This window comes from Periplaneta americana, chromosome 8 (assembly GCF_040183065.1).
Source record: "Periplaneta americana isolate PAMFEO1 chromosome 8, P.americana_PAMFEO1_priV1, whole genome shotgun sequence".
NCBI classification, from domain to species: domain Eukaryota; kingdom Metazoa; phylum Arthropoda; class Insecta; order Blattodea; family Blattidae; genus Periplaneta; species Periplaneta americana.
The window spans coordinates 173,439,470-173,458,029 of record NC_091124.1 but is presented as its reverse complement, the minus strand read 5'-3'; the positions used below and the strand labels follow the sequence as shown (position 1 = coordinate 173,458,029).

The 18,560-nt window shown below is 36.2% G+C and overlaps 1 protein-coding gene across 4 annotated transcripts in view; it reads left to right on the top strand.

Moving 5' to 3' along the window:
• AsnS (asparagine synthetase) overlaps positions 1 to 18,314 on the top strand; it is a 39,117-nt gene extending 20,803 nt beyond the window's left edge. For 3 of the 4 annotated variants that reach the window (XM_069834066.1, XM_069834067.1, XM_069834068.1), the window contains 5 exons: positions 2,340 to 2,517; positions 7,806 to 8,013; positions 12,460 to 12,633; positions 12,745 to 12,888; positions 17,990 to 18,314. In XM_069834066.1, coding sequence (XP_069690167.1) covers positions 2,340 to 2,517; positions 7,806 to 8,013; positions 12,460 to 12,633; positions 12,745 to 12,888; positions 17,990 to 18,116 — 831 coding nt within the window. In that variant the 3' untranslated portion in view covers positions 18,117 to 18,314. Of the gene's footprint in view, positions 1 to 2,339; positions 2,518 to 7,805; positions 8,014 to 12,459; positions 12,634 to 12,721; positions 12,889 to 17,989 lie in introns of all 4 variants that reach the window. The other variant, XR_011333678.1, reaches the window with a different exon arrangement.
• The last annotated feature ends 246 nt before the right edge of the window (positions 18,315 to 18,560 follow it).

The window sequence follows — 18,560 nt, the reverse complement described above, 5'->3', positions numbered from 1 at the left end:
TTTTAAGCTGTTTTTAAAAGTATTTATTGTCTTTAGCCCCTAATACTTCTCCGCAGGGAATTCCATTGTCGCGAGGTGGATACTGTAAAAGATGATGAATAACGAGATGTTCTATGAAGAGGTATACTTAACGCGCCACAGATAAGTGATCTGGTATTTACGTCGTGGTTAATAGATAAGAGAAACGAGACGAAAGGTAATTTGGTGTTGAGGTGTGCAGAAAGAGCAATGACAAAGAGTGTAAAGTTCTACATTCTTTAAGTCGGAGCCACGAAAGACTTGTGAAGGATGGTGATATGTGATCATATCGTCGGATGTTGCACATGTATCTGACGCACATATTCTGAACTTGCTGTAACTTGACTGACAGTTCAGAACTTAGGTCACTTAACAAAACGTCACAATAATCGAAATGCGGCATTACTGGGGTTTGTACTAGGGTAAGTTTTAGTTGCTGGGGCAAGAAGTTTCTTAAGTGACTCAAACAGTCATGACGACACTTCTAGCTGTACAACTAATAATATGATCTTGGTGCAAAAGATGGAGCATATGTAAAGTGCATTTGTTGCCGTGTTACATAATTGGGTAATTCCCCTTTAGACATTTTCGAGTTGCAGTATTAGTAATAGCAGTGGTGGTGATAATATTAGTAGTAGTGGGGGTGGTGGCAGTGACATAGCAGTTCGTGTTGTTTAAGAGCTCATTGGACTATTGGGTATAATCACTTACACAGTGGCGTTATAGAAAATTATTTTGGGGGAGCATGCCTAAAGTTTTCAGGAAGTCGGTGCGTATGGGTATTTTAATATTGTTAACATGTTAAATGGCGTTTGAATTAGCAGTATCAAGAATCAGAATCAAGTTCAATTCTGATAAGTGTATACTTTGTGCGGCTTATATTTCAGTTCTAAAAATGAGTACCACTAAACATCTAACATTACGATCCTTTACTTCAGCCGTGGCGAGAACATGACTTGCGAGACATTGTGGATCGCAGTGATAGCTGTGCATTTCTCTTCCTTCCTACCTTCCCCAACCCCCACACCCACCCTCTCACTCACTGGAGTCAAACTCCGTTCCATTTGTATTTGTCTCTGACCTGCGAGTGGCATATGTCTCTCTCGAAACCATGTACGAAAGTTCCAAGTAGGATGGGAGGACGCATTTTTTTGCTGTCAATATGATGAGAATATTAAATGTATGATTTGTTCACAAGTATAACATAAAACGGCATTATACTACATGTTACTCATGAAACATTAAAAGATTAAGTATTATTATTATTATTATTATTATTATCATCATCATCATCATCATCATCATAATCTCTGTATGTCGACCCTTTTTCGGCAGATGTACGAATAATGCGGTTAGCTCTTCAATTTGAACTCACTGATTTACAATGTGATGTCAAATGAAAGCTAGATGTAAGGACTTGACAAATGTTGAACTTTCAAATCTTTGTCAAAAAATAAATATCCGAAGTTTCGTTCTTTCGCTTGCTCTGATGAAGCCATGTTCGCTACAGCTTACATTTGTGAAAAATTATTTTCAACAGTGAAAATAGTAAAAACCAAATTTAGATCACGACTGACAGACAAATACCTTCGTGATCAACTACGACTGGCAGTAAGTGACATAATTCCTGATTTTGAAACTCTGTCGCAGAGACATTCTGAAGACAGTTAATTTTTGGTTGTGATATTGTTCATTTATTGTTCATTTCTTTCTTCGTTACACGTACTAAACATTAGTTTGTAGCCTTGTACTGTATAAAATTATATTTAAGTGCTTGACGTAAGGAAAATGAAAATCCGTTAATAAGTCAGGCAGTTGCTTCACTTCCCCTTTGGGTGTCCGCTTCCCTCCATAGGTGCTATGCACGTTGCAGGTTACACAGTGGCTTCGGCGCACGATCACATTTTTGCCACGGCTGCTTTATTTGCAGTGAAAAACTTAAAATTATCAAAGATGGGTTTGAAATCCGTCCTGTTCCAGGATAAAAAGTATTTATTTATTGTTAACTGAATTGAATTTGTGTTTAATTCTTTTTAATTTGTCATGAATACATACTTGTATATTTCAGAAGTGGGGTGCGCGGCTTTTTCGAGGGCGCAGGTTATTCGAGAAAATACGGTATATAGTTAGAACTGTTCAACATTTGACAATGAAACCTAACTTTAATAAATAATTAAAAGGTTTGTACTGAACCTAGACCATTTTGCCATTTCTCTCAAAACTGTGTCTCCGACATGTTGATACTTTGAGATTACTTATCAGCTACTAATAATGTTTGTTCAGAGGCTACGCTGCTTTCACCTTGTGGTCCTGTGTTGCAGTCATTTGCCATTGGCATGGGTGACAGTCCGGACATCGTGGCAGCTCGACAAGTGGCACAGCACATAGGAACAGAGCACCATGAAGTGAGCTTTACCCCAGAAGACGTTATAAGTGTACTTGATAAGGTGATTTATCACCTTGAGACTCCTGACATAACGACCATCAGAGCCTCTATTGGTGAGTTGTGTTGTCATTTTACCTCACTGTTCATAATAAATTTATAATAATAATATAATAATAATAAATTTAGCCCGTACACATCCCGTAAGGGCTAGGGCCTCCTGTTGTCACAGGGAATTGCTCATAAGTAGACTCCTAAGGTGAGCGAGTCCTTGGGAGCTTGGTCATATTACTTACTTACTTACTTACAAATGGCTTTTAAGGAACCCGAAGGTTCATTGCCGCCCTCACATAAGCCCGCCAGCGGTCCCTATCCTGTGCAAGATTAATCCAGTCTCTATCATCATACCCCACCTCCCTCAAATCCATTTTAATATTATCCTCCCATCTACGTCTCGGCCTCCCTAAAGGTCTTTTTCCCTCCGGTCTCCCAACTAACACTCTATATGCATTTCTGGATTCGCCCATACGTGCTACATGCCCTGCCCATCTCAAACGTCTCGATTTTATGTTCCTAATTATGTCAGGTGAAGAATACAATGCGTGCAGTTCTGTGTTGTGTAACTTTCTCCATTCTCCTGTAACTTCATCCCGCTTAGCCCCAAATATTTTCCTTAGCACCTTATTCTCAAACACCCTGAACCTATGTTCCTCTCTCAGAGTGAGAGTCCAAGGTTCACAACCATACAGAAGAACCGGTAATATAACTGTTTTATAAATTCTAACTTTCAGATTTTTGGACAGCAGACTGGATGATAAGAGCTTCTCAACCGAATAATAACACGCATTTCCCATATTTATTCTGCGTTTAATTTCCTCCCGAGTGTCATTTATATTTGTTACTGTTGCTCCAAGATATTTGAATTTTTCCACCTCTTCGAAGGATAAATCTCCACTTTTTATATTTCCATTTCGTACAATATTCTGGTCACGAGACATAATCATATACTTTGTCTTTTCGGGATTTACTTCCAAACCGATCGCTCTACTTGCTTCAAGTAAAATTTCCGTGTTTTCCCTAATCATTTGTGTATTTTCTCCTAACATATTCACGTCATCCGCATAGACAAGAAGCTGATGTAACCCGTTCAATTCCAAACCCTGCCTATTATCCTGAACTTTCCTAATGGCATATTCTAGCGCGAAGTTAAAAAGTAAAGGTGATAGTGCATCTCCCTGCTTTAGCCCGCAGTGAATTGGAAAAGCATCAGATAGAAACTGACCTATACGGACTCTGCTGTATGTTTCACTGAGACACATTTAAATTAATCGAACTAGTTTCTTGGGAATACCAAATTCAATAAGAATATCATATAATACTTCCCTCTTAACCGAGTCATAAGCCTTTTTGAAATCTATGAATAACTGATGTACTGTAGCCTTATACTCCCATTTTTTCTCCATTATCTGTCGAATACAAAAAATCTGATCAATAGTCGATCTATTACGCCGAAAACCGCACTGAGCTTGGTCATATTACTGATATTTTTTCGTTTCACTGTTCCTGACTTCCCTCTTCGATCATTTCTACCATACTCATCCCCCACACTTCCTCATATCACTTCACACGAATTACACTCACTGTCGTTGACTTTCTGTCCTATCTGGTGCTTGTTGATTCATGTTTGGTGCCAGCTGCCTCCATACTTATCTGTCTCGTGCCACTCTCGACCATTGACTTCCCGCTCTGGTTCTGAAGTAGTCCGCCCATCTGGTTTTTTGTCGTCCCACTTGCCATCGCCCTTCTCTCAGGTCCCACATTGTGATGCGATTCGTCCATTTCTGGTGATCCATACATGCTACATGGCCACCCCATTTCCATTTTAGGTTTTCTGCCTTTTCTACCACATCACGCATTTTTGTCCTTCTTATTTCCTCGTTTCTGAGTCTGTCTCTTAGTGAAACATTTAGGATCTTCCTTTCCATTCTCCTTTGACAAACCTGTAGCTGTTTTTTCTGTTTTTCTGTCAAGGACCACGTTTGACAGCCATAGAGTAATGTCTGCATGACACATTTGTCTAGGATTTCAGCTCTCGTACTTGCTTTTTGCTGTTTGTCCATGAGTAGGAATTTGAGCGACCAAAATTTGTTCCACTGTTCATAGTTAGCTATATGGTTATCTCTGCTTTAAAATTTTAGGCCTGTGGGTGAACTGAATGTGGGTCTGTCATTCACGTTTGGTTATTATATTTCTAGTACTCAGCCACTAGACAATGAAATCGGAAGGGGCGATATTTCAACTTACAATCAGTAACATTGAATTACATTAATAATGTTAGAAAGAGCTTCATTGTCAGTTCATATCCGCAGTAGGGTTGCCAGATCTCCGGGCATTGCCTGGAGTGCCCAGTTTTATGAATCCATCTCCAGGTGACAGGAAATTCTTGCTCGGTGAAATTGCTTTTGCAATTTTAATTAGTAATATAGTGAAAATTGACTCTTCTCATTAGTTTTAATAACAATAACGTCTGTCCATAAAATTATTTTAAAAGTGAGCTTCTGTGTCAGGCTTTTAATGACACAAACAAGGCGGCTTGAAAAGTGAAAGTCTGTGGTAGAGTTGCCAGCAGCATGTCTTGCCAACCGGCTTACCAGCCAAGCAGACAGCCAGACACTATTTCATGCTATGCAACAATGAAAAATTACGTAGAGCACGGTAGGCCAGTCAGTATTTTCAAGTTTCATGTTTATGTTGGTATGAAATACAGGTGTCAAAATACACTTCTGATAATGCGTATTTTTCTTCTGCAAATTATCAGATACCAGAGATATCAAATGTGCATAAACATGTGTCTTCATCAATTCGAAGATAATTCCGAAATACCAGCGTAAAAGTTTAATATGTTGAAAATATGTGTTAGAAATGTGAGTTAAATCTACCATTTCCAATTAAGTCTTGTCACTGATTAACTTTTTATCTTCTTTACTGTGTTATTATCAAGCTGCGGATTTTTAGGCACTAAAAACAGTTGAAATAGGCAGGCAAAATAGGCATTTAAAATGGCACTAACAATTTCTAATTCTTAATGGCTAACACGATCATAGCGTAGTATTATACACTAGTTTTTATAGAAATGTCATTATAGCAGTGAATAACTAAATATTCCTCAAAATGTAATGAGAACTGATGTTTATTGTCTGTATGTTCTTAAATTGAGAGAAACTTCCTTCCGCTTCACATGAAGTGATGGGGCAATACTTAAGTGATTCAATCTCTGCTGGGGACCAAACCAGTGTGAACGCTGTACTGTCAATGTATTTTCCTATCAGTGCTTCTGATGTCTTTTGCTTTGGCATATCTCCACGTACTACAGCAGAAAACTCAACTCACAAAACGGATACACAGTTTAAAACAACTACCCTAGTGATTCTTGCGGCTTTCGAAATACATTTTTTTCTTATTGGTTGATTTTAAATTATAAGATTTCTCCGCACTCTGGTGGCAGTAAAACGTAACACACAGAATTATCGATAGTTCTGTATCACTGTCCTATGCTGGATAAAGAAGAAACAAATTACAGATTAAAAAAAGTATTGATAGAATGATCGATAAATACAAGTATAATATATAATACGGATATTTAGGCAAATTTTAGGTATTTTTAAGCAAATATGCATTTACTAGTGAAATAGGCAATTATAGGCACTATAGAATTCTCATATTATACCCACAATGCCATAAAATGGATATGTAACCTAAAATCTTGCACCTTCAGGTTAAGGATTAAAATAGGCATATAGGCATAAATCCGTAGCTTAGTGATTATATAAGTGTTAAAAGTGTATATATAAAACCATAGGCGGAATTATGGAGGGTCATGGGTGGCACTGCCCCCCCCCCAAACTTGTCTCAACTCTTTTTTTTTTCTATTAATGTTAGAAAATATTTAATGCAAAATATTGTGACAGCGACGTGAGATTCGAACTCACGACCAGCGTCCCGCAAGAGAGAAGATCGCGCGGAGCACTTTGGGATGGCGCGCGGCGGAGAGGGGAAAAGGGCCAACGCGGCGAGAGAGTGGAGAGAGAGTGCGCGCGCATCTGGTGCTGGTAGAGAGGAGAGGGCTCGGGATTTTTCTGGAGTGCCATCTCTAGAGACGCGTGGAACCTTCGAGGCTACGTCGCTGTGGTTATAAATTACGGACGCGAAGGAACGACAGCAGTTTCGAGTTTTTCAGTTATTCAGTCAGTGAGTAAGCCAGAGCAAGCAAGCCAGACTTGTGTGCCGGAGTTCGACTCGAGTGTGCGTCCGCATCTGCGTCAGCATCCGAAGGCCTGAGTTCGCGTTAGTGGACCGCAGTTGGAGGGACCTGAGTTCGAGTGCAGTGGACCGCAGTTGGAGGGACCTGAGTTCGAGTACAGTGAACTGTCTCTGAAGGTCTGTGGTTCGAGATACTGTGAACTCCAGTGACTGAGATAGAAGAACTGTGAACTGAGAACTGATAGTTCTGATTTGTAAATAGTGCTTTGTAAATATTAGTTAAGATTAACAGTTCATTGTTGTTCGTACTAGTCCAAGTAAATTGTCATTGTCGTCAGTGGAGTGCTATAACGAATACTGTGTTGAGTGAAAATTCCAATTGTTGCCGAGAGCGTTTAAGGCGAATTGTAGAAAGGAATTATTGTTGTGAGGAATAAATTACATTGTTGTTACTAATAAAATTCACAATATCTTTTTTGCATTTGTTTATGATTAAGTTTCTGTGCTTAAATTGACGAATTAATGTCTTCAGATCATGTGTCTGGACTATAATATTTATTTTAAATTTCTGAATGTATAAGAATTTCTTTGCCTCATTTGAGGAATGGAAGCACTGTAATGTTTCTTTTGTAACAGCTTGTACTCATGTGTTAGAAGCCTGCAGGTGTTCAGGCCGCCACTTGGAGATATATGAATAACATACTGCACAACAATGCAGAAAAAAGAAAAATGATCCCGGTATAATGTGCAAACTTAAAGACGACATTAAATAAAATAAGGTTTACATTTAATATGATATCTTCAGGAATGTAAGCTTCGCATATAAAAGTTTCCATTAGCACCATTAAGTAGTTTTATTGATGCAAGCATTTGTTTCTGTACGAGAGACAAAAAGGAGATTGTTTTAAGTTATGCCCTATTATAATTTGTAGTAGACTTACAGTCCAAACCCTATACAACTGCCACCACCAAATAATATTTCAATATTCATTAAAAATATATTTTAACCGTATGAGAATGGAATGGCTGTATTGCTAACATTTAAATTCATTCTTACTGTCTTTTGTAATAAAGATTAGGGCAAACAAGAATCAAAGTCAGAGAAAATTGGACGTATTAATGTGCCAAGTGTCACTTGTTTCAGGAATGTATCTGATCTCGCGCTACATCAAGCAGAACACAGACACAACAGTGGTATTTAGTGGCGAAGGTGCTGACGAGGTCGCCCAGGGCTACATCTACTTCCGTGATGCTCCATCTGCAGATGTTGCTCATGCAGACAGTCTGCGCTTGCTCAAGGACATATACTTATTTGATGGTCTGCGAGCAGACCGCACCACAGCTGCACATAGGTAAGGGTGCTGTTAAGAACCTTTTCACAACAATATAGATAATATGTGACTGTTTTGAAAACTTCATTCCACAGTGAAGCTTCGTATATCACCACTATTTCGTCCACAAGCCACATATAAATAACTTTTATGCTCGACCATGCCGAAATGTAGTAATTATACACCTGGTAGCAGCCCTTTAATGGACCTTATTAAAGTACACGTATTCATTAAAGTTCAGGTGTTCCACCAATCATAAAACACCATTGTAGCAATATGAAAGCAAAAGTATCAATTATTCTCGGATATGCAATCGAAAGACAACTAGCGAAACGTCACGGAGGCTGGAAATCCAATACTGTCGCAGAAGGTTATGCTCTATTACTATAATAATTAGCGTTAATTGTAAATAATATTAAAATCAATTCAATTTGTCATCTCGTTTTTCAATCTCTAAATCAATTTCAAGGTTATATCAAGATCAATGTTTATTTTACTCTCTAGATTATATCAAGGTCAGTGACATTTGTTTCTCGGAAAAAATCACTACTTTCGCGTCTGCGCACATCTCACAATTTACGAGATATTGCACAAGGTCAGTTCCGCTCCCCAGTCAGATAAGAATAACATGAATACTTATGAATAATTTCAAGTTAGAAATATGGTCGAGCATAAAAAGTCGTATGAAACTTGCCTATAATGGTAATTAAGACGCTCGTATGAAAATTATGAAACTCGCGCCTTAATTACTACCATTATAGGCTCGTTGCATAATGTACTATTCAGGTATAACTTGGAACAAATATGTATTAGCCACAGAAAAAATGATCCCTTAATACTATCACATTGTTTTGATGTATTAAAAATGATTAAATCCATTACTTTTTACTTTTCTTACACAAATTCAACAGAAAAGGTTAATAAAATGCTGTAGAATTCAATAAACACCAAATCCCATGTTTTGAAGTGAGACTATGTTTGCTTACTGACTTCGACATTGATATTAACAGCTAACATGCTTTAAGATGCCTATATCACAAGGACAGTGGGCCTACAGATTTCTACAATTTGCTGTGATCTTAGTCGAACAAAGGATTTACATTACGGTGACTGCAAACAATAATGTGCAATATACATGATTGAAAACTACCATATACAGGGTGAACGTAAGTAATGTCATTAATTTCAAGGTGTTTTTCTTTGAGATATTTCAAACAAAAAAGTTCAATACAGTTTTGCTCGTTTTTTGCTTTCTTTTCGAGATACAAATGATTTTATATGAAACATTTCATAGTATGTTTTGGAAAAGCTACTGAATTAATTCCCATCATTATGCAAATCTGGCTTTCAGGTATAGCTCCCTGTGAAGCAGACTTGAATAATTTCAAAGGAAAAATTGTTCCAGGCTCGGGTATTGATCCCGCAACCATTGGCTTAATGCGCCAATGCTCTACCAACTGAGCTATCCAAGAACTACACTTGACACCATCTCAATTTTTTCCTTTATATCCATACACCTCAAGTGGACTGACAAGACGCCAGAAACCCAACTTTGACTGCACACAAACTCTGTGTCACTTGAATTGTGGTACTTCTGTTAACGTACCTACAGAATGAAGAATGATATCAATTCTTTCCCCTTTCGGTAATGCATCACGAAAATCAAGAAATTTGTTATAGGAAAACTTCAAATAATCACAACAATGAATAATTTGAATAATTTCAAGGAAAAATTGTTCCGGGGCCGGGGAACAATTTTTCCTTGAAATTATTCAAACCTGCTTTAAAGAACGCCACTACCTGAAAGCCAGATTTGTATCATCATCATCATCATCATCATATCCCTCACGTATTAGACCTTGCAGGATCTGTTACGGTCTCATGCCAGTGCTTGCGTGGTCTTCCCAATTTCCTCTTTCCTCTTGGTACTTAAGAAGAATCTGTTTAGGCCATCGTGTGCGATCCATCCTTTCGACATGTTTTTTCCACTGAAGTCGATATTGTTGAACAAAATTAACTATAGGATCCATTTTTAGTTCCTGCAATATGTCCACATTTTTACGGTGTTCCAGCAAAGAGCATCCCGCTGTTCGTCGCATGAACCTCATTTCAGCTGTCGTCAGCCTTTGCTCATCAGCTTTTCTGATTGTCCATGCCTCGCTACCATAAGTGAGGACCGGTCGAGCTAGTGTTTTATATACCTTTAGCCTTGTATAATCACAACAATGCATTGAAACTGTCACAGGTTAACCAAACAGTAAAGCAGGAAAAGTTAATTACCAGAATTGCATAAAAATACCTTTTACAAAGCCTTCTTAGTACTGTACCATGTTACAAAATATCTGTAGATGCAGTAACTAATGTTTGTGTCATTATGACAGTTATCTTTAAATAGCTTGAAAACGATTAAAGATATCTCAAAACAGATTTCACCATTTTTTTTTTTTCCTCCCCAGAAAATTTCACATGATTTTGAGTATCTACATGACCCCCTTTCCCTTTAAAATTTCAAAGTTTTATCCAAAATGGCGGCTTTTGAGATAGCTGAGGGCTAGAATCGAATGTGTCACTGGTAGAGCATTTGGTCTTACAAATACCAGTAACACCTATAGTAATCGAAAATCAAGCATATGGAAGATATATGCTTCCAGATTTTTGGTTCACCCTGTATATTTATTTATTTATTTATTTATTTATTTATTTATTTATTTATTTATTTATTTATGCCTATAACAGGGCAAAGCCCCAATTACAATAGACAGTACAAATATTCGTTTACAAAAAAAAACATATATAACATGAAAAAAGATATGAAACAGATACAAGTGTAAATACAAATTAAAATGGAAAATGAGAAAAGGAAAGAAAAAAAACACAGACAAATAGATACTACCAAAATAAAAGTTATATATATATATATATATATATATATATATATATATATATATATATATAGATGAAAAATACAAAATAAAATAAATGAAAGGAAAATAGTTAAATATAGATATCATAGCCAAAAATGTAAAATGTAGCCATAATTGGCAAATTACAGAGTAACAAATAGCAATATTATATAAAATCAACCACCTTCAGTATATTAATAAGAAAATGTTTGTATTCCATGTAAGAAATGCAGAAATCTAGATCCCATGTTTTATATATTTCATTGAAATTTGAACACATTTTTAACACTGGTGGATTTTTATGTGATGAAGTGTTTGGTTTTTTATAATATAACAATTGACGATTTCTTAAATGTGATGTTCTAGCGTTAATCTGGATTTGTGATAATATTTCGCTATTATCCAGTAGACCGTTGAATATTTTATATAATAAAAGTTGTTCAGCAAGTAATCTACGACTGACAAGAGACATTAAATTAAATTCAGCAAGTAGATTGTTGTACGAAATTTTGTTATAGAGGGCTGAACAATGATATCGTCTAAAATACAGATATCTAGGGAATCGTTTTTGAATTTTTTTCAATTAACGTCAGTTAAAAAACTATGCGCTCTCCTGCATATGTTATTTCCTACATGGAGGGATTAAAGGACCAGGAGATTAAGAGTGATCTAATTTTGTAACTAAGGTAGTATAAATATGTGTGTCACAATGTTATTGTTTGTGAATATTTTATATAAAAAAATTTGCTCAGCAAGTAATCTACGACTGGCAAGAGACATTAAATTAAATTCAGGAAGTAGATTGTTGTACGAAATTTTGTTATGGAGGGCTGAACAATGATATCTTCTAAAATACAGATATCTAGGGAATCGTTTTTGAATTTTTTCAATTTGATTACTATGTGATTTGCAAGTGGGTGACCAAATTACAGAGGCATATTCCAATTTAGCGCGAACATGACAATTAAAAAGGAGTGTCAAAGTCGAAGTGTTCTGTAAAGTTTTTGAATTTCTAATAATAAAACCCAGATTTTTTAAAGCATTATTTGTTATATTAAATATGTGATTATGAAAAGTCAAATTATGATTAATAGTTACACAGAGATCTTTTACACAATATATTTGTTGTAATGGTTCATCGTTCAATGTATAATTGCCTCTTAAATAAGATGTAGTCCTTGTATAAGTCATATAACAACATTTTTGTATTAAAGTTTAACCCATTATTTAAAAGCCATTGATAAATATTGTTGATAACAATTTGTAGTAATTCTAGATCGGACATATTTTGTATTGATTTAAATATCTTTAGATTATCAGCATAAAGTAAACATTTTGAATATTTAATTACTTTAGGCAAATCATTAATGTAAATCAAGAATAATAGTGGGCCAAGATTTGAGCCTTAAGAATTCTACCCAAATTTGTTTGAAATTCTTTGGCATATCGTTCTTTCAAAACTGGTTCTACATCTTCCAAAGCTCTATTGTTATACAGAACAAATAGGATAACATATAGGGTTCATACTACCAGAATAAAAATTAAAATAAATGTGTCTGTGTAGTTTGGAGCTCCGTGTGCCATTCCTCGACCTACAGTTTACGAACTACTACCTGGGACTTCCAGCAGCAATGCGGCAGCCACAGGGAGGCGTAGAGAAGCACTTGCTGCGCTCAGCATTTGACTCCACAGATCTTCTCCCTAAGTCCATCCTGTGGAGGCATAAGGAAGCTTTCAGGTAAAACCATGAAGCACAGAAGCTACAGGTTTGTTTTCTTGTTATGAAACTTACGGATGTAATTGAATTGTGTTTTTAAATTTCACAGACACACTGTTGTTATTTTATTAGTGATGGAGTGGCGTCAGCAAAGAAGTCTCTGTTCCAAGTGATTCAGGAGTTAGTGGACTCTCGTTTGAACGAAGATGCTTTGGAGAAAGCACCCAAAAGATTTCCACACTGCACACCAATCACAAAAGAATCCTTGTACTACAGGTACTTAAGAACTTTTCTATTATTCATGAGCCCAGAACTTACATAAATATTTTCTCAGACCCAGTTGTAGTTCATTACATTAAGTGATCAATTCTATAATTGGAGTATTTATCATTTACAGTTTGTTACTCATGTAAATGGCAGTATCATTAAATGAATCTGGCTGCATGAAGTCATGGCAAATAATGTTCATATTTCTAGTATGGTACAGGTCTGCGTCTCTAATTAATTTCGTCACTAGTTTAAATCCTCGTCTACAAAAATTGACTTCCTTGTAAAATTGCTTAACATTATGGTTGTTGTATTGTTGGTTTATATTATGGAGTTCATCTTGTATGATTCCTCTTTTTTTTTTTTTTTTTTTTCTTTTCAAACACTTGTTTACTTCTCTTCTTTTCTCCATATATTCCATTTCATTTGCTCTGGTATACCTTCCTATCATTTTCTTGTACGCTAAGTTTTTTCTCATCCTGCACTGCCTTACAGTCCTCATCAAACCATTCATTCCTTCTTTCCCAATACTTTTTTTCGCTGCATCATTGATGCAGTTCTTAATTTGATTCCATAATTCCTGAGAATTTTTCCTATTTTCCTCCATCTCCTTTAAGTCCTTCCTTTACATTTGTAGCATATGTTTTATTTATTACCTCATCCTCCAGTTTATTAAACCATTTCACTTTTTTAGTTGGATTAAGTTTGTTTATTTTAACCCTCACTTTGGCTCTTACCAAATAGTGATCAGAACCTATCTCCACACCCCTTAAATTTCTAACATCATTAATTGATGCACTGTGTCTTCTGTCCACTAGTACATGATCGATTTGGTTAAATGTCTGTTTGTCCGGTGAATTCCAAGTTCTTTTGTGGAGTCTTTGTGTTTGAACCAAGTTCCTTCTACAGCCAGATCCCTTCCATTAGCAAAATTGACCATCATTTTACCATTTTTATTGGTTTCCTCATGTAAACTGTAACTGAAAAGGTAACAAACATACAGACAGACATACAAACAAAAATTTCAAAAATGCGATTTTCGGTTTCAGGGTGGTTAATTATATATGTTAGGACCAATTATTTTTGGAAAATCGAAAATTACCAGAAAAATTTCGGCTACAGATTTATTATTTGTATAGATTAATTTATTTACATAAAAACCAGTTCCAAATTTGTTTGTTATAGTTATTTCCACTATAAAATAATGCATATTTGGGTTTGTGTATTACCCCATTGCCAGGCCATCTCATTTCTTGTACTACACATATATCTACTTTATATGACAAAAGTTGGTCACTCATTTCCTTCATGGCCCCAGGTATGTATAGAGAACGAATGTTCCATGTCGCGAATGACAAATCTTTAGTCCTTGGTCTTTCCTGGGTTTGATATCCATGTTTTCCATCCTTAATCAGAGGCTCATTATGTTTCCTAACAGTATTGATTTTACAGGGTGGGTTGTCAGCCGCACGCCCAACCTCCAACCTGGAGGGCAAGGTCATTTTTAATCGGTGTTTCCGTCCCCTAAACCAGCTGTCTTCACCACGACTTTGGAGCCTGGTTTGCCCCTCTCTAAAATAAGGTGCCTCTTCCATTCCTTCTGCCATTGGGAGTTTTTGTCTCCTCTTCTGCCTTCATTACCGTTGAGCAGTGGCGGCCGGTGAGACATTCTGGTGGTGGTGCCAAAAATGAAAAAACGTTGTACGCAAATTACCCTAGTGAAATTAATAATCGCAGTTCACATTTGCATTATATTAAATAAAACACATTAATTAAACCAGCTATTTTACCAGGTGTACAGTTAATAATGCATCTAGTAACAGTTACAATAACATTTCCGAAACTAATAACGAAATTTACAGATACAGATAATCAAAACTTTCACAGTATTGTTAGTCAAATACAAATAACTTTTATAACTAGTAAAATTACTGGCAAAAACACACGAGATAAACAATGGCATAGATAATAAACAAACACGTTTGCACTTTATTTAACAGGCCGATGAATCCAAGGCAGCGGCCTGAATAACACATGTTCATGTCCTGCATAGATCTCATGTATCGTTAACAGAGGCATCAATACTATAGCAACAGTGTAGCGATATTTAGTTGCCGCAAAATAAAACAAATATTAAACAACATTAACAAACAGTTTTACATAATATGAAAAAATATTTATCTTTCTAAAAAGAACCATGACTATCTCTGCGTTCAATATAGCTAAATGGATAATAATTTACACATTCAAATGCAAGTTATGTGCATTAGTTTTGAATTGGCAACATTACATTAACATTTGGCGTGGAACTCTAACTCATAGACAAATAACGTCTCCAACAACCCTGCCATCTAGCGAAATTTCTGCATTACTGTGCTCTAGCGGGCAGAATATTAACTACTGAGTCAAATTGAATTCGTCTCAAAGTCTGCCATAAGAAACGCATATAAACTAGAAGCAGTAGCCTTTTGTACAGTGTTATATGGACGCAGGTAGTGCCTCAGCGAAGTGGCTCCAACGTTCGGAAAAACGCTGCAAGAGTGCGTCCGGATATGTGCTCGCGCTCGTTCAAATGAAATACGAATAAAATGTACAAACTATTACAACTGCTTTCTAGGATATTATTTTTGTTTCTTTCATTGGTGGTGCCATGGCACACTGGCACTACCCCAAAAGCCGCCCCTGCCTTTGAGCATCCTCTTCATCTCAGTTGATCTGTGGGAGTTTATTTGGCTAAGCCTTAAGCCTCATTCACAATGAAAATTAAACATAACTTAAGCGTTAACTTAAGAATATAAACGTTACGGTAAAATCAAGAAGTCATGCCATCATTCACGATGGGAACATTAACATAACAGCAAACATACTTGGTAACCATGGAAACATAACAACGACGCCATTTCCTCATATTCTGTCGTATACTTCAGCGCTCCACGATTGTGTTCTGTTTGCAAATCACGTAAGCATAAGCATGAAAGTTTGGAGTTCGCAAACTTTCATGTTAACGTCTTACGGTAATGTTTATGTCAATGCTTATGTGAACCATTGTGAATGATCCCATTTGGTAAGCCTGGGCGCAAACTTCTGTGTTTATGTTACGGTTATGTTTAATTTTCATTGTGAATGGGCCTTCATTCACACCTGTCCTATATATCTACAGGAACTTCCTCTATCAACCATTGGGACGTATTATGTCGGGGTTGAGGCCCCCTCCTGTTGTCTCATGCAGAGTAAGTCTAGGCCTTACTTAATTCAGGCCCAAACCCCTGCATGAGCTGACCAGGCATGGTGGTATTACTCCTAATCCCCATATTAATTCCTCACCTCTTTCACCTTCTTGCCTTTTCAAACGATTTCATCTTTGTTAAAAACACCTGTTCTTGATCTGTATACTTCAGTATCGATTCTCATGATTATCAAATTTCTTCACATTAGTTCATGTTAAAAGTTAAGAACCATACATTATCCTTCTTACTGTGTAGGCCTAATCAGTAATCACTTTTCACTACTGACTACTGTTCTGGCATGTCCAATCACTACCGCTGCTGTTTATCGACTCTTTTATGGATCTGTCAAATAAGTTTGTTCGAGATTAATTGAGATGTTCACAGTCTGCTCGTATTCGACATGTAATTTCTCTGTATGCTTATAAATATGTAATAATTTTTACACTTGGAAGCATAATGAATTAAAGTGCTAAATTTAAAATATAGGATATATTGTTAAATTCAGATTTATTCTATATAATATATAGGTGAAATGTAAGTGAAAATATCGGGCTACATAGGTGTGTTAGACGTAACAACATTGATCCAACATCAGTGGCGGCTCGTGATAAAATATTATGTGTGTTCACAATTTTGTGTTCCAAAATCGAAGAGAATTTGACATCGTATGTTTTTAGCCTAATATGAAATGTCATGATTCCAATGTTTCACTGTCGAAAAAAACCGTATATAAATTCAAAAAACATTAATAATAATAATAATAATGAAACCCAGTCTTTTTATTTCCAATTTTTCCTGGAAAGCCAGTTTACCCAGTTCTTTACTCTTCAAAATTACTTGAACAGAGTTCATTGTTTACATTTGTTAAAAATTAATACATAAAACTATTTACAAAAGCGTGTGTTCAGTAATATATTTCGATTCACAACACACTGATACGCTATAGCCTATACCAGTACTGTAATCCCATTTGCATAGATTGATTACTATAAATACATGCCAATAAATATTATTCTTAAATAATATACACCACCATACAGATATTTAAATTCATACCACCATCACATTCAGCCAGCACGTGTTTGAAAGCCAAACTATGCCAACACTGAAGTATAGTAATTCACAAACTACACTCTCGTAGCAGCACTGTACACACATCCTCATAAAGTAAACGTTCCGACAGTGAGGTGCTGACACCTGCAGGCTGAAATATAGACTAATTAAATTTTCTCCTCGAGATATAGCACGTAAACGATAGGCATCGATGCAACTGACATCTGTAGGATAGATTCACTGTTCACTTAATGCTTTGTGCTCTTGATGAGTCATAAGCAGCCAGCGAAAGACAACAATTTTCTCCCGCGCATGCATGAAATTTCTGTAACCTTCTTGAAAAGAGCACGGCTTGTACGTGAACGGATGTTGCCAAGTTTACATAAGAAGTTTATGCAAGATGCGGGAAGTTTAAAATACTGGATCCTGATATTATACATCCCCACTACGCCAATACGGTATTAAACAATAAAACTAGTCGTGCATTAATGGAAACAAGGTGTTCACGTGATCTTGTGCTCTTATTGACGCACCGCCACTGTCCAACATGCATGTTGTATAGTCATTATAACTTTTCTAATCTTGCAAAGAAACTTCTAGACAGAGTGATCATTAGTGTTGGACAGTAAAAGAATATGGAAACAAAAATCATGGCAAACATATAGTATGTCTTCGAGAATTTCTTGCAATATTTTAACGACATTATATGAAATACAACACTACTTAGTTTGCTTCAGGAATTGAACTTATAGAAAATGGCAAAAATATGCATTTTCTGTTGTATCTTTATAAAAACTAGTTAAACATATTAAAATCTGCATTTCTTTCAGGGAAGTTTTTGAAAAGAGCTTTCCAGAACAGAGCCATTTCGTGCCATACTTTTGGATGCCACGATGGATAGATGTGAAGGATCCTTCTGCACGATTCATCAGTCATTATGCTGCAGACAAGCAGTGACCAAAAACTTCACTGCTGATGGAATATGTAAAAAGTATGAATTTATTTTTTTTTTTTTATTTTGGTTTGAGCTTTGAATGTTGAAGACTTATAAAATATATTTATAGTATTTAAAGAAGTATTGTGATATTTGTTATTAGTGACTGTTCATTATTGCATCCAAAGTTCGAACATTGAAAATAAAGCCATACCAAAATATTTTGGTTGGATGATTGGTACTTTTACTTGCAGTGTTTCCCATCCCATATTATTGCATCATTTACCATGCACAGAATTTGTGAAACTTCACAATATGTAGACCCATCTTGGCTCTGTCAGTGGAGCGAGACTACGGACTGGAATGGCCCAAATTCAATCCTGGGTAGAGGTAGGATTTTTCATTTTACAATGATTTTCACATTGATTTTGGAGTTCACTCAGCCCCCTATAAAATTGAGTAACTGT